This window comes from Parambassis ranga, chromosome 1, assembly GCF_900634625.1.
Source record: "Parambassis ranga chromosome 1, fParRan2.1, whole genome shotgun sequence".
NCBI lineage: Eukaryota > Metazoa > Chordata > Actinopteri > Ambassidae > Parambassis > Parambassis ranga.
Window position 1 is genome coordinate 6,116,438 of NC_041022.1, and position 21,346 is coordinate 6,137,783.

The 21,346-nt window shown below is 41.8% G+C and overlaps 4 protein-coding genes across 9 annotated transcripts in view; 2 read left to right on the plus strand and 2 right to left on the minus strand.

Moving 5' to 3' along the window:
* Positions 1-9: 9 nt before the first annotated feature.
* npb (neuropeptide B) lies at positions 10-1,258 on the minus strand. The gene is made up of 2 exons (XM_028411768.1): positions 920-1,258; positions 10-554 (listed from the first exon to the last, which is right to left on the minus strand). Exons 1-2 carry the CDS (start codon positions 1,181-1,183, stop codon positions 426-428), a joined length of 393 nt encoding a protein of 130 aa, XP_028267569.1. The 5' UTR covers positions 1,184-1,258; the 3' UTR covers positions 10-425.
* Positions 1,259-2,146: 888 nt separating this feature from the next.
* Positions 2,147-6,402, minus strand: sgsh (N-sulfoglucosamine sulfohydrolase (sulfamidase)). Its single transcript, XM_028402503.1, has 9 exons — positions 6,119-6,402; positions 5,316-5,476; positions 5,132-5,237; positions 4,728-5,050; positions 4,522-4,603; positions 4,237-4,440; positions 3,487-3,653; positions 3,192-3,409; positions 2,147-2,465 (listed from the first exon to the last, which is right to left on the minus strand). The coding sequence occupies exons 1-9, from the start codon at positions 6,198-6,200 to the stop codon at positions 2,282-2,284; spliced, it is 1,527 nt and encodes a 508-aa protein (XP_028258304.1). The 5' UTR covers positions 6,201-6,402; the 3' UTR covers positions 2,147-2,281.
* A 52-nt stretch (positions 6,403-6,454) lies between these two features.
* On the plus strand, positions 6,455-12,425 carry slc26a11 (solute carrier family 26 member 11). Of its 2 annotated transcripts, none has more exons than XM_028402481.1 (14): positions 6,455-6,584; positions 7,677-7,908; positions 8,080-8,272; positions 8,638-8,723; positions 9,324-9,546; positions 9,644-9,822; positions 9,943-10,015; positions 10,250-10,361; positions 10,472-10,527; positions 10,711-10,851; positions 10,928-11,055; positions 11,371-11,470; positions 11,542-11,675; positions 11,772-12,425. In XM_028402481.1, exons 2-14 carry the CDS (start codon positions 7,705-7,707, stop codon positions 11,874-11,876), a joined length of 1,734 nt encoding a protein of 577 aa, XP_028258282.1. In that variant the 5' UTR covers positions 6,455-6,584; positions 7,677-7,704; the 3' UTR covers positions 11,877-12,425. The 2 variants fall into 2 exon arrangements, with proteins under 2 accessions (XP_028258282.1, XP_028258292.1); XM_028402491.1 differs by lacking the exon at positions 6,455-6,584 and adding an exon at positions 7,441-7,589.
* A 1,957-nt stretch (positions 12,426-14,382) lies between these two features.
* LOC114433762 (deleted in malignant brain tumors 1 protein-like) overlaps positions 14,383-21,346 on the plus strand; it is a 61,371-nt gene continuing 54,407 nt past the window's right edge. For 2 of the 5 annotated variants that reach the window (XM_028402431.1, XM_028402466.1), the window contains exons 1-4: positions 14,507-14,597; positions 14,672-14,763; positions 15,230-16,024; positions 16,142-16,216. In XM_028402431.1, the coding sequence (XP_028258232.1) occupies positions 14,688-14,763; positions 15,230-16,024; positions 16,142-16,216 (946 nt within the window). In that variant the 5' untranslated portion in view covers positions 14,507-14,597; positions 14,672-14,687. Of the gene's footprint in view, positions 14,598-14,671; positions 14,764-15,229; positions 16,025-16,141; positions 16,217-21,346 lie in introns of all 5 variants that reach the window. The other 3 variants (XM_028402439.1, XM_028402448.1, XM_028402458.1) reach the window with 3 other exon arrangements.

Below are 21,346 nucleotides of genomic sequence, written 5' to 3' on the forward strand. Positions count from 1 at the left end.
ACAGCAGGATACCAGTGTTTGTTCATTTTAATAGATAAAATAAATAAAAGAACTTTCTCTGCAGTCAACTTTATGGACATGTAACACTTTTATGGAGATACAGTTCAGAATGGGAAGTAATCTGAAAAAAAATGGCTTCAACTAACATCTCACACTGATTTTTTTTTCTTGTTTTTCTGACTATTCAACCAAAGAAAAACTAAACAATGTGTTTTTTGTTTAAACAAGAGAACATTCAGAGTCTGCAGCGGTCCATTATGACAATAATCAGCTTTTTCCCTGCGCCATCCTCCACCCACAACTGCCATAAACACACTCTTATCCATCCCTTTAATAATATGTCGGGTTTTTTTGTTGGTGTTTTTTTTTTCCAGAGTAGCGCTCCCGGGATCCGGTGGAGGATGAGGGCTGTGTGCACGCAGGACTCAAGCGGACAAGCAGTCCATGGAGTCCAGGGTGAGGAAGACGTCCGCCTTGCACTGGAAGGTGCCTGTCCCGTCCCGCAGCAGCTCGCAGCTCTTCAGGTTTGGAGAGATGTCCTTCACGCAGATGGACTAAAAAAAAGAAAAATCAGTGATGGACAGGTGAGTTTTGCTCATCTTTTTAAAAACATTTCTGCAGCACCACAAACTGACCTTATAAAGTCTATGATTTAAAATATTTGGAACATTTTCTTGAATATTAAAGAGTCAAAGTTCCAAACTTGTCTAAAGCGTCACCGACACTGGTGCGCCTTTACGCACTAGTTTTTTAATCTTTATACCGTTTTTTCCTTGAATGACAATGAAATCTTTATGTATGCGCAGATTTCAAACATTTAAAAATCGTTTTGTTGCTGAATGGAAATTAAACTTTACGCACAGCTTCAAACAAACATTTTCGTTATTCCTACACCGAATAAAGTTTGCTCTGTACTCACCAAGCTTTTGAGGATGGAGATCTGCCTGTTGGCATCTGCGAGCACGTTGTTACCTGCCGTCTCCCCGCTGTCCATCAGCGTCTCTTCGGACTCGGACCTCCGGACATACGGTGACCTCCTGATACCGGACAGCAAACCAGAGGCGCGACCCACCGAGTAGTAGCTGGGCCCGGTTGATTGCTTGTACCAGGCTTCGACTGGATGGCAGGAGATGAGCAGAGACACACCGACGCACACCACGGCAAATCTGACAGACCTCTCCATAACTGTCTTGGCGCTTCTTTTGACGCAGGGAGGAACAACAGCGTTTTTCTTTTCGTCTCGTTCTTTGGATCTCTGACGACTTTGTTTTGCTGGGTGTTTCCAAACTTTCTGTGGTTTATATAGGCTGACAGTGCGACGTTATCGTGACCTAGGACGTTCGTCAAATCAGAGCGATGGTGGGCGGGTGATAATCCGTTTTCAGAAAGAAAAAAAAAACACACAATCCAAATTGATCCGTTTTGGGTGGTTTGACGGAGCCAGGGGGACCCAGACGTCAGCTCTTCTCTGATGCCTGGATGGGTCAAAGTGAAATAAATCATTGATGTTTTAAAGTCTATGCTTAATGATCAATCTATCATTAAAGCAGACACTGACGCAAAGATGTCTTTTTAAAATTTAATTTCCTGAATGTATAAAATATGACCTACAGTCACTTGTAGTGTGTCTGAACCACAGCTTAGGGGCCCTTCAGTCGTGTCCACCGCATTAATGAAAAAGTGATCATTAAAGCTTCAAAGAAGGCTTCAAAGAATACCAAGTGAGTGAAAGTGGACAGATCAGGAGTTAAAAGGTGAACAGATCAATAGACATGAGTGACTAATTGATTGACCCAAACTGTGTTAAGTTTAAACAGCTTTCTGTGTTGATGTTTAATACAAATCAGTCTCACTTCACAGTGGGACCGAGGGCGAGAAAAGTGCCTTTTATCAATACAAAACCTTTTCCGCATTGATTTGTCGACCTTGCCGGTCATATGTCAACAACTGCATTGTCTGTGTAATCAGCAGATCTGTCTGCATCTGCTTAACTGAAAAAAACAGCAAAATCGTGTGTAATTGTGTTGCCTGTCTGTTTTACTGGGTTACTTCGAGGTCTGGATGATGGAAAATGTTCCGTAAATGTAGAGAAACAGATCACTGACCGCAGTGATGAAATTATTAAAGAAAGACACTGAAAACAATGCTAGGAATCAGCTTAACTTTAAAAGCAGCACTGACATACAAAAAAATATAAATACAAAAAATTATAGAAGGTAAATGTCCTCATGCCTGCAGACATGATGTCAATCAAGATAAGTGAAGGCACCATTAGAGTCCATCAGAGTCCATTGTAGAGAGGTCTGCAGTGTGGCTCGAGTTTGTCCTCCAGGACATAGTCTGGTCCACAGACCCAGGGGTCTCCTGTCTCCCACTGCCACTTCTGCAGATTCTGCCTCAGGGCATCCAGCACGGCGCTGTAGGACGGGTCTGATGCCAGGTTCCTCATCTCCAGTGGATCTGTCCTGAAGTTTCATTTCCAGACATTGACAAAAGTCACCATTATGAGTTAGGCTAAATGCAGTAACAAGCATCTATAACTAATCCTGCACCTGCTTGTACTACTACTAAGTGCTAATAAATGACTATAGGTTGTTACAGATGTTACTGATGTAAAATACAATATGATAAAAAAGAATCTTCCGTAATCTTTAAAAAAAATTACATTAACATATTGTAAACTATTCACCTATAACACCTAAACTCAAATGTGTGTCCATTATGTTGAGAGTAGATTTTTATGTTTATAGTAAAGTACATCTTCATCAGGTTTAATTACACCTTAAAGCTAATGGTTTAAACAGAACATCTGCTATCCCATCTAATACAAAAATATACAAAGCTGATATAGTTTAAAGTCTTTGAATGTTAATAATTTGTTAATTATTCTCTAAAATGTCTACAAAATGACATCTGGATCCTTTCCTCTTAAGAAAATTAAAATGTAATTTTCTCTAATTTATAATGGCTAATAATAATATAATTATTATTATAATATAATAATGATTTGATTTCTTCTTTATCACTAAATCTTCACTGTTTAGCGTTACAGGCTGGTTAATCTCCTTAGAATCCGAGGATCTTACTCTTGTCTCCGAGGGCCTTTCCACTCTTTCATCCGTTGACTAATATTTAATCATGAATCACCACAGTGAGTATCTGAACAAAGCGTCAGTTGCTGTATAACTGACCTTGTGTCATACAGCTCCCAGCGCTCTCTGTAGTAATACTGCTCCAGGCTTTTGAACCAGTGAGTCGTCTGATGCCGCCTGGTGCGGTTCAGCAGGTCCTGGAAGGTGGGCGACACATACAGGTCCTGATCGATGGGGAAGGGCATACGGTAGTGTAGATTGTGGAGAAGGTGGAAGACCCCCTGGTGGATGGAGCGGATTGGGTAGTACATGGTTACCTGAAAAAAAAGATGACAGTGAGGGCCTGGTGTTTGATTCATTCATGAAGGTGTATCACTGGTGTTTGTTCACTGACCTCATGCAGGGACTGGCTGGAGTAGACAGTGTGCCACTTGGTGGGCTCCGTGACCAGAACTGGCAGTAAGGAGCGACCAGTGAGGTGCACCAGGGTTGAAGGGCTGCCAGGGAGGCTGCAGGGTGGATAGGGAACCGAAAACCAGTCTAGAATGGTGGGAGTGATGTCTGCCCAAACATGCAAAGGAACAGAAAAAGAAAGAAAATAAGACAACAAGCACCTGTTAATGTAGCAATTCTATCATTTCAAATCTTTTCAATAAAAAATGACCAATAACATTCCTTGTATTTCTATTTAATTCTGGGGGGAGAAGAAGGATTTTTTTACAGGCTGAGAAATCCCCCCATATGGTACAATAAGAATATCCATTAAACATTAATCTTGTGATGTCGACTTTATGGTAATAACAGGTTTTCACAAGATACTAACATATACTGCATTATGTTCATAATATTAAAATAAAACCTCAAATGATAACAGTCTATCTATCTGTTGCTCTCAGCATTTATTGCACATTTTTGTAATTAATAGATCTGGGTTTTAATTAGTTATTTATTTATGTAAAGCATTCAGGCTTTCTGCTGATGCACTACTGTTATGTCTCCCCCTTGTGGCCACTTTGGCACAGTGTAGCTATTAGTGAAAGACTAAAAGGCACCCCTCAGCTGTGTGAACAGAGTGAGTAGCTGCTAGACTTAATTTTAAAGAGAATTACTCCATCTAAGCTCTCTCTCTTCTATTTTTTTTTACCCAGCAGGCTGACGTAGGCCTGGCTGGACTCCCCCCACCGCTCTCTGTGCTCTGGTGAGGACACAATCATGGGCTCTGCTGTCCCAGAGCGATACAGGTTGGTCCTGCCATTGGGGAAGGGGATTCCATTATCTGAGCTGTAGATGATCAGAGTGTTGTTCTCATAGCCAGCTTCTCTGAGCTCCTGAAGAACTACTCCAATCCCTGCAGAGGAAATTCATACCATTACAGCTCAGTGTGTTGCCTGTTTTTTTTTTTTAAGTAAATGCAGGCGATGTTATACACCTTGATCCAGCCTGCTGACTGTGGTGTACTGAGCGGCCAAGTCGGCTCTTGCTGCAGGCGTGTCCGGCACAAAAGGAGGAACCTGAAGCAGAGGAGGTGAGATGCAAAGTGGATTAACATGTGAACAAATCACTGTGTTTGTGACCTAATGTAAAGGGATCCGTTCTAGAAAACCTGGCAAAACCTTTTTAACCCTAAGCACTGACCTTCACTTGTTCTGGTGTATAATATTCTGGCGTCCAATCAGGAATTCTACCCATCCCCATTTCACCATTTCCAAACTTCTCACAGAAGGCTCCATACTGGGGCTGTGAGTGTCCACATCGGTGGGTGTCATGAAAGGCAACATAAAGAAAAAACGGCCTCTCTTCCTCTTCTTTCTCTTTGTGAGTCTGGAAGAACTTGCGGACCAGAAGTTTGATACAAGTGATGTTCCTTCCCACCTGCAGGACTGAACTATTTTCCTCAGTGTAAGCAAAATCAAAAGGGTAAACAGATCCAGGACCAACATGCTTCTTCCCAATTATACCTACAAAAAATAGTGAGAGGGACAAAACCTTGATTATAAAGTAGCCTAGACATGAGATAGACAGGGGACTTTGCTGTTTACCCGTGTGTATGTTGGCCTGGCTGAGGAGCAGAGGAAGACTCTGCACTTCATCAAATGAGTTGAAGTGATGGACTCCTTGATGAAGTCCATATATCCCATTCTGATGCTAAAAGAACAGAACAAACACACCTGCAGAACTGACCCTTTAGACAAAAATCCATGTGTGTGTGTGTGTGTGTCTTACTTGTGGCAGGCCTGTGAGGATGGCAGAGCGGCTGGGGGAGCAGCTGCTGACTGATGTGAAGGCATTTCTAAACACCACACTGCGCTGAGCCAGAGAGCGGAGGTGGGGAGTGTGGACCACAGAGTTGTTATAAACCTCTGTCTCAAAGCCTGCATCATCAGCTGGAAGAGGGGGAAAAAAGAAACTTATCATGTCATGCTCTGACTCTACAGTGTTCAAAGCATGTGGAGAACCACACATAAAAGGACTGTTAACCATCCTAAACCACCCAATCCCCCCAGGGTCATGTGAGTCCTGTATCTGGTACCTAAACCACTTTTCTTTGAGATTATGGTCTTTTACTTGTTACACATTTAATTCTTACACCATTGATTGTTTTGTATATTTATTCTTGTCATGCGGCAGCACACCCTAATATTAGATATTAATTCTCCCCTGTGAGTAGTTTGTAAAACAACCAACAACACATATGTATGGCAGAGGGTTTTATCCTTGAAGAATTAGATATTCTGATGGCTACTACAGTCACTGATCACCAAAGCCAAATAACTAAGGCTTAATATATTTTCATATGCAACAAAACAGATGACAGATTTTATACATGTTTGATACAGGTATGCCTAACTAAAAGTAAAGCAGTGTTGCTGTTAAATTATAGTTCAAAAACAAAGTTTGTTATCTGAATATACTTCTCTAAAAGTTACATCCTCTAACACACAAGTTGAACTAGCCTGTGTCAGTCGTTGGGTGATTATATTTCCACATTTTAACTCCAGTCAAAAGACATTTAATGACTCACTTACCAATTATAAGAAGCACATTTCTTCTTTTTGACTCTGAGATGCAACATGATGCTAAAACAAGTAATAAAAATCCAGGCTTCATGGTGAGCTCTTTGAACCGCTATCTTCGCTTAAAACGTCTGCTTTTTCATCCAAGAAACATTTAATGTGGACCGAAAACTGTCACGTGAAATAAATAAAGTTAAATTATTTGTGACAACTTGTACAAAAATCTCCATCCAGTGACAATGTTGCGGCCAAAAAGAAGAAACGGTAAGTACTGATTTTAACTTCCTGAAACAACTTACGCCCCGCCCACTTACTGTCACATGACTGAGGTCACATGAGGGAAGCGAAACGGGAAGTGATGAGGTCTCCGCTTCAGCAGAGGAATGTCAGTTTTTGAGAAGTGGTTTTAGCAAAAGCTGCTTGTGACAAATCACAGCTGAACCAAGAAGTGATGGCCGACAGGAAGGCGGCAGATTGGGCAAGAATTTATTTTATTAATATTATCTCCTTTGTGGTGTTATTGATTTATCATCTAATATGTTTTGCATTTGTGTTCTATTCTATTGTCTTTTGTTATATACTCCCTATAGTAGGTAATATAAGGGTTTTTATGCTGTTTTATTCTCGCCTCTCTCTGTTCCTCAACTATTTTAATGTATACAATTTCTACTTTTCTTTTTTTTAGTCACAGATTTGCTCTTTTTTTTAAAAGAAACATCCTTTAAGAGTAATAATACTGTATACACATCGACTGTGTTTACATGCACGCTATTATCCAGTGTAGATTACTTATATATAAATACATATGTTACCTGGAGTGCTTTGATAGAAACCAGGATATTGCTGCAATATCAGTAAGTAAACATTCTATCCAAGTTCCTGGATGTTCTCCACCTTAAAATAACAAACGTGATAAATCATTGCACAACTCTACATGTGAATTATCAAAATCCTAGATGCTTTAATAATAATAATAACAATAATGTATACAGAAATATAAATACCAGACCACTTTGTTGCATGTATATATCCTGGATATGATCAGAAAAGACACATTTGTGTATAATGTGGATTTATACAACTGTGTGTTGGAATTTTCCCACGGCAGGCAATTTTATGGCTTGTAGGTGAAGTGAGGTGAAAAAAGTGTGATCGTCATATGATCCTAAAGACATCAAAGCTTGTTCATGTCAAAGGTCACAGAAAAACAGGAAACGTCAGTTCTCTCGCCTCCTGATGTGAAAAAATATTGCACCTGTGTAATGATTCATTTCAATATGCGTGACCCAGTTGTCTGCAGGTTGTTGACCTTTGTGTTTTTAATCACACACAGCATGCATCTGAAGATATGTGTTCCACATAGAATTCCAAACACAGCAGATGATGCATGTATGCACACACATTTTTGTTGTGTTTTCCTGAGTGCCGCACAACAAGCACTCTACAGACGTTTAAAGCAGCAAAGAAAACCTAATCACTCCATGTAAGCGTCATTCTGCAGACATTTTAATATGTAAATTGTGACATTATCTCTCACTGCCCTCTGTTAAGAGTTATACTCCTCTCACAGTTTGCCTTTCGCCTCTGACCCCTGAGCTATGGACTGGCTCCTTGAGAGAAGAGAGGCCGCCCGGGGCTGCTGTTCGTACAGCACCTTGAAGGCCTGGCTGCCCATCCTCTCCTGGTTGCCAAACTACCAGCTGAAGTGGCTGCAGATGGACCTCCTTGCTGGCCTCACTGTCGGGCTGACAACTGTTCCACAGGCACTTGCTTACGCTGAAGTAGCTGGCCTTCCTGTGCAGGTGAGTCCCAGCTCAGATTTGGAATTTGGTTAAAGTCAAAAACCTTATGTGACATCTTCCTAACTACACATATGCTTTACCTACTGTGTGAATGTAAACATGTAAAGTAAATTGATCATCATAGTGAACATAATTTGCACAGTGTTAGTCTAAGGCCATGTCTGTCCACAGTACGGACTCTACTCTGCCTTCATGGGAGGGTTCATCTACACCCTCCTGGGGACTTCTAAGGATGTGACACTGGGCCCCACAGCCATCATGTCCCTCCTGTGTTTCTCTGTGGTGGGTGGGCAGCCACAGCGAGCCGTGCTGCTCAGCTTCCTCTGTGGACTCATCCAGGCTGGGATGGCATTATTGAGATTAGGTGAGGTGAGGGGAGGGTGCCGGAGGTCATGTGGAAATCTTGTGATGTTATTTTGTATTTTTTTTTTGGCGTTGTCTTGTGAACGCTACATAAATGGATTTATTGTCAAAGAAAAAAAACATTTTGTTCACAATGACGCACATTGATTTGTTGGCAGCATAACTACATAATAAAGTAGCTGCACAAGACATAAACATGCGTGTGTGTTATGTAAAAGCTAAGAGTAATTTAGAGATGCAACCACTTTGTGACTGCAGAACCACATCCAAACCTTCTGCTCCTGTTTCATGCATGTTCTGTAAAATGTGTGGATCTCAGCATATCCTGCTTCTGGTAATTATTCATTTCTTGCTTGTTTTCTGCAGGCTTCCTGCTCGACTTCATCTCTTACCCCGTCATAAAAGGCTTCACCTGTGCCGCTGCAGTAACCATTGGCTTTGGACAGGTCAAAGTGAGAGTGCACTCATGCATACACAGAACAGTGATAAGGGACACAGACATCCCTTTATACACAGTGTTATCTCCCTCCCATCTCATACTGAAGAGTTTACACATGGATAATAAAAAGACTAAAAGAAGGCAATGACACTGAAAAACAGGAGCAAAACAACAATAAAAATGTCTTTAGGTTGCATCTTTAGCAGAAACCTGGGCTCTTGAGCTTGTTTTTGTATTGTTAACATTTGCTTACAGGCATCCTAAATAAAGATAACATACAGGTTGAGAGGTGATGGGGATGTTTTCACCTACAGAATATCCTGCTAGGTGACAACCGACAATCACAGTTATACAAAACAGGAGAATCTTAACTAGGAGAAATAACAGACAAAAAATCATCGTTATTGTTTCCATTTTATTGCAAAACCACAACTGTCTATGTGATAGATTAGACAGACTATATTTGACTTCTGAATAAAACAATCAAATTGAAGATGCTACCTTAAGCTTTAGGGCACTATAACTATATGTGAGCAAGTTTAAACGATCTGATTTTGGATCAGAACTACAGCGCTCACATGTCAGTGTTTCACCGTGTTTTTCCTGTGCCTAGAACCTTCTAGGAATCCAGGGTGTTCCCCATGAGTTCGTCCTGGAGGTTTACTACACCTTCTACAAGATCCCTGAAGCCAGAGTCGGTGACGTGGTCCTGGGCCTGCTTTGCCTGGCTGTGCTGATCATGTTGATGTTTATGAAGACAAACCTGGACTCTGAATATTACGACAACTCCACCTGCTCCAGGGTCGCCAGGAAACTAGTGTGGACTGTTGCTACCAGTCAGTACCTGTGTACCTCAGTACCTGTTTGTGAGTGTGTGTCTCTGTGAGTGTGTCAACGTTAACATCGTTTTTATTTCTTCTCTGTCGTGGGTAGTGCGTAATGTCCTTGTGGTCGTGGCTGCAGCATTGATAGCATTTTCCTGGGATGCTTACGGTCATCATGTGTTCACAATCACCGGAGAAACTTCCCAGGGACTCCCACCATTCGGGCCTCCGCCCACTTCAGACACTACAGCAAACGGCACTGTGGTCTCCTTTGGAGAGATTGTAAAGGTACGGAGCAGAAGGAAGGTCTAGAGGTTTCGCTTAATGATTCACTGCTTTTACTTCCCAAAATCTGAGTGAATAAAGTGCAGCGGATGAGCCAGTCTTCCTCTCTGTGTTTTTGAACAGGACTTTGGAGGAGGGATTGCTGTGATCCCCCTCATGGGTCTGTTAGAGAGTATTGCTATTGCCAAAGCTTTTGGTAAGTGATTTTTAGCCACCGACAACTGCTGGATTGCCCTGAAATATGTAATTTCCAGAGGAATGCTAATGACCTTTGTGATTCATAGGCTCACAGTAGGTTGTGGTTTAGTAGGATGTTTCCATAACTGTTGGTTAGATTGACATTTGGTACAGATATTTTGATCAATGTTACACAACCATTAGTCAGTTAAAACATCAGTGTGACAACAGTTGGATTTCTTCTCCCCCTCAGCCAGTCAGAACAACTACAGGATTGATGCCAACCAGGAGCTGCTGGCAATTGGTGTGACTAACATCATGGGTTCCTTTGTATCAGCCTACCCTGTCACCGGCAGCTTTGGGAGGTTTGTGTGCATATATCTGTCTGAGAGAGAGAGAGAGAGAGAGACAGAAAGAGATAGAGAGAGGTAAAGAGTGATATCAAATATTTATGATGTCATGTGTTTGCATACAGGACAGCTGTGAACTCTCAGACTGGTGTGTGCAGTCCAGCTGGAGGCATCATCACCAGTGAGTTGTGACCCTTTGACTTTATCTCTTCTGCCCTCTTGTGGTCATCCGTGATATAAAACAATATAAACGATCTACTTCTCTCATTTCTTTGCTACTTTTTCTTACCTGGAAAGTGTAATCACAGAGGAAAATGCTTCACATTAAACTCTATTAAAATCTTTTATCTGTGTGTTTCTGCAGGTGTCATTGTGTTGCTTTCCTTGGCATTCCTCATGCCGGCCTTCTACTACATCCCCAAAGCTTCTCTAGCTGCGGTCATCATCTGCGCAGTGGCTCCTATGGTTGATTACCGGGACGTATGCAAGATCTGGAGGATACACAGTAAGTGTGTGTTCAGCCATTTAGTGCATCTCACTGTTTGTTGACTGGAGGCCTGATGGTGATGCATCTTCCACAGAGCTGGATCTGGTGCCTTTTGTTGTGACATTCCTGATGAGCTTCTGGCAGGTGCAATACGGCATCCTTGCAGGTGTAGCTGTATCCGGAGCCATGCTGCTGTACAGCATGGCCAGACCCAAGATTAAGGTACTTTAATATGTTTACAGGAATGTGTGCAGGTGTTTGACACTAATGGTTGTGTGTAAAAAGGCAGAAGAGTAATTTTGTTGGGATGCAGACAGTTTAAAATTGTAAGTACTTTTGACTCAAGAGAAGCTGAATCAAAATTCAATATGAAGTAAAAATGTTTAGGATTGTTTTGGCTGCTTCTTCTCGTCTAATTATTACCTCATCTTTTAGCAGATGAAGTAACAAAATGGTGATGAAGCGCCTGCCAGAAACTAAGCGTCCTGAGTTTAATATTATAAATTCTTGTTTTTTGACGTGTGGTTGTGTGTGCAGGTGTCTGATCATGGCATGCTGGTGATGAAGTTGAGCAGTGGCCTCAGCTTTCCTGCCACAGAGTATCTCAGTCACGTCATTCACACTCAGGCTCTGCAGGGTAAAGATTTGTTTGATAGTCTGTCTAAGAGTAAAATGTAATTCTGCTACTGACTTACCCATCTCCTCCAGTGTCTCCCCCGCGGTCTGTAGTGCTGGACTGCCATCATGTCAGCATCATAGACTACACAGTGGTCAGTGAGCTGAGGGACCTGCTGAAGCAGTTTACACTACGGGAAGTGCAGTTGATATTTTCTGGATTGCAGGTACGCCCTTCAGGCCTTACAGACGTTTAATGGGTACTGATGGAGTATAAAGTGATTATTTTTGTTTTGTTCTGTGTGTCTGTTTCCATCAATCAGCCCTCTGTCCTTATGGTTCTGCTAGCAGCTGACCTGCAGGGCTTCAGGCATGCAGACAGTGTGGAGGCGGTGCTACATAAAACAGCGAACCTCTTGGATGACTGAGTTAAAACTGTACAATCACTGATGGGATGTTTGAGGCTGGAGTGAAGCAGCTGAGCTGTTGTCTGGGATAACCTCACTGGTATGACCATATAACTACCTCCAATAATGATTATTATTATTATTGGAATATTGGATACGGCTGCCAGTAGCCAACTGGCTGATGACGTCCCATTGAAGAGAACAGTAACACTACACCGTAACAATGGACCAGAAGTCTAATTTTGCACTGTGTAGCATGGATGAGGAGGTAATATGAAAAGAATACAAGTTACTGAACATAAACGTCTTCACCAACGCATGATCACTCTGCTATGTTAACGGACTAAGGGTGAACTGCCAGAGACCAAACCTGAAATATTGATTTGTTATTTATTTATCTGTAAAAAAATAAGTGATAACATGATGGATTCACTTTTACATAAGAAATAAGAGAAAATTGTAGCAAAAAGTTTCAGAATCACTCATTTTTGTAAACAATATGATCCTACGGGAATGATATCATCATCTGGGGTTTTTACTGAATAAATTATTTACATTTTTATGCAGAAACCTTTGCGTTACTATGAAGTTATTATTGTCATAAAACTATACTGCAACTGTAAAACTGGCACCACCATTCGCCACATCAGCCACATCCAAACCTCGACCACTTTACAGCTCTTTGTACATAAAGGTGATTGTAATACTAAGTGAATGAACAGTTGTTCATTTATGGTCAGGTTTGTGTCACAGCAGACCAGAACCTGCCAATGATATCTGCATGATGAAGCAGCAGCAAGCTCCTCAGTGCAAAGAAACAGAAGAAAGAAACAGAGCACACTGCTGTCTACCAGCAAGAAAACAGTATTGATCTTCCATTGATTACAGCTATAAGGTCTTGTGTAACTGACTGACTTTAACAATGTCAATATGACTACTGATTATAAACACATCCTCTGCACTGCTGTTTTATTTCAGGCTTTATTAGACAAATGTATGTATTGCTCATTATTAGAACGTAAGTGCGAGTAATGTGTTATTTTAAGTGTGTAGCTGGTTGCTATTTTTTCATGTTGCTAAATGAGAAATCCTCCGATTCACAGATAAGAATCACTCTAACCTTTACTCTTGATCAAACATTAAAATCAGCTTTATTTAATAAGAGGTCGAGCGTCTAAAACCCATGTTGTATCCCATGTGTGCATTGAGGAAGTGTTTGTTCAGTTTCTGTCAGCTCGATCTGTATTTGACATCAATCACCCTGACTGTCTAACCTACCAGCTTTGCCCAGTTTTCATTAATTATTCACCAGAATGTTGCACAACTGGGACTCTCCAAAGGATTGTCCAGGTATTGAGAAATTATTTTCATCTTGAACATGCTTTTTTGCAGATGCTATGATCATAGACTGTCAGCAGCCATGAGTGGTATTTGCACATTATGTGATGCTATTTGTCTATTTAAACCTAGTAAAAAAGGCAAGACTGATGTCCATAGCTGATACAGTTTACACTAAGCAGCTTTATGTGGCTATATATGCATCTGGGTGTGTAGTAGCCAACAATGATATTTGCAGATTGGGTGGAAGCCAATGTGCCTTTTAATCACTGAGTGTATAGGTGTAACAGAATATATGGAATTGTAAATGTCAATGTTTTTTTACTTGGGTGTATAAAATGTCCATATGCAACAATGCTGTTTGTACCATGGCTGTTAGAGGTAATGTGACTATTTACAGTCCTAAGCACAGTGTTGGCAATAAGCTGTTTATTAACGAAGGGTCAATTTTAACCCAAACCTTACATTTTCTTCCAGAAAACTGAATATAATAGTTGAGGTTGGGAATAATAAGTGATTCTTGGCTTTGAGGTGGAGAGGTGAGGGCCTTCCACATTTCAATCTGTTGCAGGTAGTTTTTCCTATGTATAACTAGATTTTATTTAGGTTTTTTATACTTCATTTTCCATTTTAGTCGTCTTATGATTTAGACTTTGTGATAAACTCCAACGTGGCTTCCAGGTTGTGTGCTGGATTTGGACCCATTGTCTCTTACTGTAAGTCCAATGCTCCTGGGTCAGAGTGCACACTGATGTGTTGAACAAAGAGAATATTTGTACTGATAACATAACTGAAAGTACGACTGTCTGTGGATTTACTGTGGAAAAGTGCTATAGTGATCCAATCACACCAGTAAATAATAACAAAAACTGACATGGCAATATAATAATAAATCAAGAAATGCATCAAAGAAGGCCAGACGCTCATATTTTCCCTTCCTGCAGTGCAATTGGTCTGTTAGATACAGTAATAATCTGTTACACAACATGTCTAGAGATATGAAATATATAATATGCACTTAATGGGGCTGAAGATAAGATTTCTTAAACATATTTCCCAATTCCTTGAAAATATGTTCACGCAAACAAGCAATTCTACATACTCCTCGTCATTTACATACATACATGGGTTAAAGCTAAAACATAAATGATGGAACATGAGGTGCCTGTTATGTCTGAGGTTCTTTCCAGTTTTGATGTCTGTCTTGTTTTGATTAATAAGTAACTCTCTTGATGCCGTGTAAATCAGAGGTGTCAGTGACCCATTTATAAATGTCACCACGTTGAATTGTCCTCACCACAAAAACAGGTTATATAAATTCCTCACCCTCTCAGTCACTGACGGTTTTTCTGCTTCAGCTTCCTTCACCAACTGCTGGATTTCCACAGAGCCTCATCAGGTAGAGTGTGTACAGTAATGCGGAATAAGACAGCATCATTAAAAAAACAAAGTTTTAAAAACATCTTTGTGTTTTTCAGGAAGTGTGTGTTGTGGATGTGGTTCATGATGGAAGTGCCTTGGGGAGTTTTTTCTCTCATACTGCTGCATATTTTCACAGCAAGCACTTCAGGTAAGTTGTCCTCTCGGGGTGGAGAGATATTCAACTTGTCTATCTTTTCTTGTTTTTTTTCCATTCTTGCCATTGTTCCAATTAAGATGCAATTAAGATGAAGTTAAAGTATTATTGTGATTTACAAAAACTTACCCTCCACACAGTTGTATATGAGTCATGGCTGAAAACTGTTTATTTCTGCTGTAAAATTGGACATTTTAACATGGAGATCATTGCAGGAACCGCAGCTTTTGGCACCTCCGTCTTTGATTTGGGTAGTTTTACGAGCATAACTACACAGAATACACATAATTTGGACCAGTTCTTCCAGCAGTATCATTATATAATATTAAATATATATCAAAATGGACATCAGTTTAATGGCCTTGAAAATTAACTTCAGATTTAGGAAGAAGAGAAGGTTTCTTTTGTTATTACCAGCATGTATTTGGATTTTTGCATCAAGTTATCCCCTTTCTTTTAGCAGATGTGCTTGTTACCAGCTGTGACTCGTGTCATGATGAAGCCATCTGCTTGGACCTACGAGAAAGAGGCGACTCTTTCGCCAACCAGGCCCTGTCATGTGTCTGTAAAGACGGCTTTGTTGGCGATGGTATCACCTGCTATGATACTAAACTCTGTAGTGACTCCTCTTGCTGCAGCCAAGGTTACAACTGGTCACCATACAGAGGCTGTGTGGACATTGATGAGTGCTCCCTCCCACACTCACCCTGTCCGTCACCTCAGATCTGCTATAACACAGCAGGCTCGTTTGAATGCATGGAGCCTCCCCACATGACCAGATCAGCCGTCTCTTCACAATCTTTCCAGTTCGGCTGTGGGGGCAGAGTTTGTCCTTTAGGCATGGACTGCATCAGTACTAATGGGTCTGCCCGATGTGCTGACCCATGTGCGCACTACACTGTACTGAATGATGAGTGGCGTTCAACAAATAACTCAATCAGTAATGGTGGTACCTCACACTGTGATCAACACATTACCTGGAAAGGCTGGTATCGTCTGTTTCTGGGTCAATATAGTGCTCAAATTCCAGAGAGGTGTGTGGAAAGAAACAGATGTGGAACTAATGCTCCCATGTGGATAACAGAACCTCACCCCACACAGTCCAATGAAATTGTAAATCGTACTGTGTGTGGTGCCTGGAGTAATGGCTGCTGCTCCTTTAGAACACACAACATCCATGTCAAACGTTGCTATGGAAACTTCTATGTCTACAAACTTGTGCAACCAACTGGGTGTTACCTCGCATACTGTGCAGGTATTGTTCCACTTCAAATATCTCTAATATCCATTATTTCTGTGACAACACAAATGATGTGTTGTTCTTCAAATCAACAGTTTTCAGTTTCTTTACCATCATTTTTATTGTCAATAGAGGTGGACACAACCAATCCTGGAATATCCCCCACCACACCTGATCCACTGACTTCTGCTTCCTATCCAATCACCGCCACGACACCAGCAGTCAACAGCACAGTTTTTCCACCCACACAAAGACCACAGCCCTCCACTACTCCAGAAACCACTAACAGCACCACTAGCAACACAGCCACCATGACACCAGCAGACAACAGCACAGTAGTTGAAGGGCAGGTCCGCCTGGTCAACGGAGGAAACAGCTCCTGTTCTGGCAGAGTGGAGATCTTCCATGGTGGACAGTGGGGCACAGTGTGTGATGATCAGTGGGACTTGTCAGATGCTCAGGTGGTGTGTAGACAGCTGGGCTGCGGCAGGGTCCTCTCAGCGCCAACACAAGCTCGGTTTGGACAGGGCACAGGACCCATCTGGCTGGATGATATTGGATGCACAGGAAGGGAATCACAACTCTCTCAGTGTCAGCACAGAGGGTTCGGTGTCCACAACTGTGGTCACAACGAAGACGCTGGTGTTGTCTGTGAAGGTAAATATGCATTTATGCAGCTCAAGACTTTATTCTGCAGGATCTTCTACATGACATTTTTCATCTGTTTCTCTGATCAGCAGTACTGTTTTCCTTGTTTGTCTGTTAGCTTCTTCACCTGTGAGGCTGGTCAACTCTGACAACCGCTGCTCCGGCAGAGTGGAGATCTTCCATGTGGGACAGTGGGGGACAGTGTGCGATGATTCCTGGGACCTGAATGATGCCAACGTGGTGTGCAGACAGCTTGACTGTGGTAGAGCTCGTTCATCCTTACAGAGTGCAGCTTTTGGACAGGGCACAGGACCCATCTGGTTGGATGATGTCCGTTGTTTTGGAAGCGAACCATCAATCACAGACTGTAGACATTCAGGGTTTGGGGTCCATAACTGTGGACATCATGAAGACGCTGGTGCTGTATGTGAATGTAAGTGTGTTTTATGTTTTGAACACACAGCTCACAGTGAGATGAATAATTCTGAAGTCCTAATGAATTTTCTTCAATTTCCATTCTTCAGTTGAGCAGCCTCCACTGCAGCCTTCTCAGCTTACATGTGGCCGTGATAAAATACAAATAGGACTGAACTTGAACAGCATGACATCCAATGGTCTGGATCCGTTCTCTGGCAACCTGGCTGCTTTCAACTGCTCCTGGGTCAGAGTGCAGAACAATAATGTTTGGTATGAAGCGGATGCTCAGGCAGGTGCCTGTGGAAACATGCTGAGGGTAAACGCTGATTAAGTTTATTGTTCCTTTATTTCTGTGTAAATAATTTTTGTTCTTTGTTTTTCTCTTCTCTTTGTCTGTACTTTGGCCTCTGTAGTGGTTGCTGGATTAGCTCATTGTTCTCTTTCTGATTACACAACCTATCAAGGCCATTGATTACAGCAGATAATGATCCATGAGCTTCATGTCACATCAAGCATCACATTTAGTTCTGGTCAATCCTTAATGGACACTGTGCTACTGTCCTGTAATGGAAACTCTGCTTTCACTTTTCTCTCAGAGGGGCCCTGACAGCACAGAAAGGGACTGGGTATACATTATAGTCCACCCCGTCTTCATTTAACCTTTTGAAAATGATTGATCTCTTTCAGACCAACGGCACACATGCCATCTACTCCAACAGTTTATTCATCTACCCAAACAATAATTCATCCTTCGTCCTTCCTGTGAGTTTTCCTTTCTCCTGTGTGTATCCTCTGAACACGGACACCAGACTTGATGTGGCTATCAGACCATCCTTGTCGTAAGATGATTTTTTTATATCCCACCAAATGTAGTAATTTTTTTGAATTGTTTTAAATTTTTCTGACAACACAGATCAACCAATGGACAGTCTGATCCTTTGCACATTAGCATAGATGGGGCTTAAATTATTCTATTAAAGTAGATTCATTACCATTTAGACAGTTCTGAAAAGTGGCATTAAATGAACAGCATTTTTTCTTGACAGGTTGGAGAGTGGCATTTCAGGCTCAGGTACAAAAGCTCAAGCCTCCATGTCTTTATTCCGCAACTCCAACTATACCACGACTTACCCAGCAGGCCGGGTCACCCTCCCTGTGGGCTCCCCACTGTATGTGGGCGTCTCTGTGGATGAGAGAGACCCGAGCTTTGCACTTGTTCTGGAGGATTGCTTTGCTTCTCCCTCATCCAATCCTGCTCATCCCACACGATACCCTCTCATCCAGAGCAAGTATGGCTCTTCTTGAGCCTCAGCAGATGCTTTGTGGTGTAAATGATGTGTGATGACCATCTCGATCCTCCACAGGTGTCCCCTGGACCGTCGAAGGGTGGCAGTGACTGAGAGTGGCTCATCCCTGAGGGCTCGCTTCTCTGCTCTGTTTTTCCTGCTAGATGGTGAATACAGGGACATTTATCTTCACTGTAGCCTCAGCCTGTGTGACCGGAGGAACTTCAACTGCATCCCAGTATGTTACACACACTCCCGTTTGACAGGAGTACTTGAGATCATCTATTAACTTTTGTGTTGATTCAATCGCTTTTCTACCAACGACCCTCTTTTTTATAGTCATGTTCCAGCAGGACACAGCGCTCTGTTTCCAGCTCTGAATCTGTACAGCCTGTTACCATTGGACCAATTGTTTGTGAGTATGAATTACAATCTGGACTGACAGGTTAACATAATGATCTATATTAAATTAACAGCCATTTATTTCTTTATATTTAGGGGATAAGTCAGCTGAGTGAGATCACAGCATACAAAATAAATACACCCTGCATCACTGTGATATGAATCTGTTTTTACATTTAAAAATAAGTGGTACTAATATTGATTTTTAATCAAATCTTGATCTTTTACATTTGTATCTTTTTTGAGTTCTGCTCAATTTAAAAATAAAAAGTATAATATAAAATCAGAACTGTCTTTTGTTTTTATTCTTGCTGCAGACATGACATTCTCATATTGTGTTATAATTTAACTTTGGTGAGCTGTTGTCTTTTCCTCTGGCACCATCTGATGGTTGATATGTGCTCAGCAACCCGTAATTGGTTTGCAATCATGGCAAGTCTTATTTTTACAGTGGGAACACAATATAGATAAGAAGTGAAACTAGAAGTATGGTAGCTATAGTAGGTAGAATTAAAACAAAAAACAAAAAAACTTCTGAAGCTAGGGTAGCTTTGCTCTCAGCTTATGGAGCCATAAACCCTTGCAGTGTCTCACCATACAGTATCCTGCAACTCATTAGAAGTGAGTTTACCTGCACAAGATAAATGCACATTGTTTGTATCACTGCCAGGAGAGGGAGGCCTAGAGTAAAAATCCTTCCTTTAGTTCAAGGAGCAATCTTGTGTTGTAGACCCGAGGCACAGCCTTTGTAGACTGAGAGAGTGTACTGCACCATCTGCTGATCTGTTAGAGCAGTGGAGACAGACATAGGAACTGTAGAGTTGATGTAGCCCTCTGTGTCTACTGACTGGAAAGCACTGGTGGAAAGCACTTGTTGTATATATCTGCACTGAAATGGAAATATACATGGATAGTCCAGGAGGGAATGCACATGGAAGGATGGAGCTACTTAGTGTCTGCGCACTTGTGAATATTGTCCATGGCCTCAGATATTAGCAAAAATGTTCATATAGACGTGAATCAGGCATAAAATAAGAAAATAAAAATAATCTGAATCCAAGAGAAGAATGTGTAACACTAAAAGTGGGTAGTTCAGTTACTGTCAGTCTGTGAAGGAGATAAGAGAAAAGAAACTTATTTTTAATCAGTGGAAAGGGAAAGTTGGCTCTTTTTCAAGGAAGTAGATGTGTTAAACCTGAAGAGTTTTCATCTGCTGCCTTTGTTAGACTAACATGTGACTCAGGTTATTAAGAAGGAGGTGTTTTTTCTTTCTTCTTTCCTCTAAACTGCAGATTAACTGCTTTGTACAGACAGGTCGTTCCTGGAGTGCTGAAGAATGAGGAAGAAACTCATGCTATTTAGACATGTTTGATTAATCACCTGTGCACATTATTTCTTTGCAGTATTGAGAACGTTTATTGGATAGAAACGGTTTTTGAGTCTGTTTGTCCTTGCATTAATCAGACTGTACTGCCTTCCAAAAGGCAACAGTACAAACAAAATGGAGGAAGCAAACAGGCTGAACAACTTCTTCAACTGCTTTGACCAGCCCACTGCCCCCCCTCCTCACTGCAGTGTATGACCCCCCTGACTCCATCCCCCTCACCTATCACCCCTCCCCCCATCTCAACACCCCCCCCCCCCATCTCAACATCCATCCATCACAGCAGACCAGGTGAGGAGAGAACTGAGGAGGCTTCACCCAAGGAAAGTGGCGGGCCCCGACAGGGTGCCCTCTCGGCTGCTGAGCACCTGTGCTAGTGAATTGGGGGAACCCCTCCAGCATGTCTTCAACCTCAGTCTACAGCTGGGGAGAGTGCCTACCCTGGTGTGGGTGTGGAGGACACCATTCTCTACCTCCTACACCATGTTCAAGCACAAACCTTGTCCAAAGTGTTCACACCCCTAGTGGCATGCTGGTGGAATTTAGGGAGTGCTGCCTTTAATTCCACATGATTAAAATCCCCTGCTATGTCCTGCACAGCGTCAGGGTGCAAGCTTTGCAAGTTGATTGTAGCTTGTAACAGTCCAGGAGGGGCTCATTGAGAGGACCAGTTGAGGTAGTTCAGACACCTCACCTCAAATTGGCATGTCCAGACAGGAGCAGAGCCTTAGGAAGACCCATGGCATGATTCAATTCAATTCAATTCAATTCAGTTTTATTTATATAGCGCATATTACAATCAGACATTGTCTCAAAGCGCTTCACAGGAACCCCCCTAAGAGCACTGTGGCAAGGAAAAACTCCCTTTAAGAGGAAGAAACCTTGAGCAGGACCCGTCAACTTAAGGGGGAACCAGTCCTGCTGCTAGTCAGAGAGGATGAGGGAGAGAGAGAGAGAGAGGGAGAGAGAGGATGAAGGAGAGAGAGAGAGAGAGAGGAGCAAACATGATACAAACATGATACAGTACAGAGCAAACATGACAGCAAGATGAAACAGTGATTATATTGCAATAGATATCTATATATATCGTCGGTCCATAAGTAGGAATAGTAATTTGATAGTAAAGATGAGCAGCGGGGGCTAGTGAAGTCGATGAGCACAGGAGAGACTGCAGGTCAGTATGCAGGTCTTGAGACCTGC

Coding starts and splice junctions, on each gene's coding strand:
- npb (XM_028411768.1), bottom strand. CDS start 1,183: ATGGAGAGGTCTGTCAGATTTGCCGTGGTGTGCGTCGGTGTGTCTCTG. Junction 555..919: donor TCTCCATCCTCAAAAGCTTG/GTGAGTACAGAG, acceptor TCTTTTTTTTAG/TCCATCTGCGTGAAGGACAT.
- sgsh (XM_028402503.1), bottom strand. CDS start 6,200: ATGAAGCCTGGATTTTTATTACTTGTTTTAGCATCATGTTGCATCTCA. Junction 5,477..6,118: donor AAATGTGCTTCTTATAATTG/GTAAGTGAGTCA, acceptor CCCCTCTTCCAG/CTGATGATGCAGGCTTTGAG. Junction 5,051..5,131: donor CCAGGCCAACATACACACGG/GTAAACAGCAAA, acceptor TATTTTTTGTAG/GTATAATTGGGAAGAAGCAT.
- slc26a11 (XM_028402481.1), top strand. CDS start 7,705: ATGGACTGGCTCCTTGAGAGAAGAGAGGCCGCCCGGGGCTGCTGTTCG. Junction 10,528..10,710: donor AGCTGGAGGCATCATCACCA/GTGAGTTGTGAC, acceptor GTGTTTCTGCAG/GTGTCATTGTGTTGCTTTCC. Junction 10,852..10,927: donor CAAGATCTGGAGGATACACA/GTAAGTGTGTGT, acceptor CATCTTCCACAG/AGCTGGATCTGGTGCCTTTT.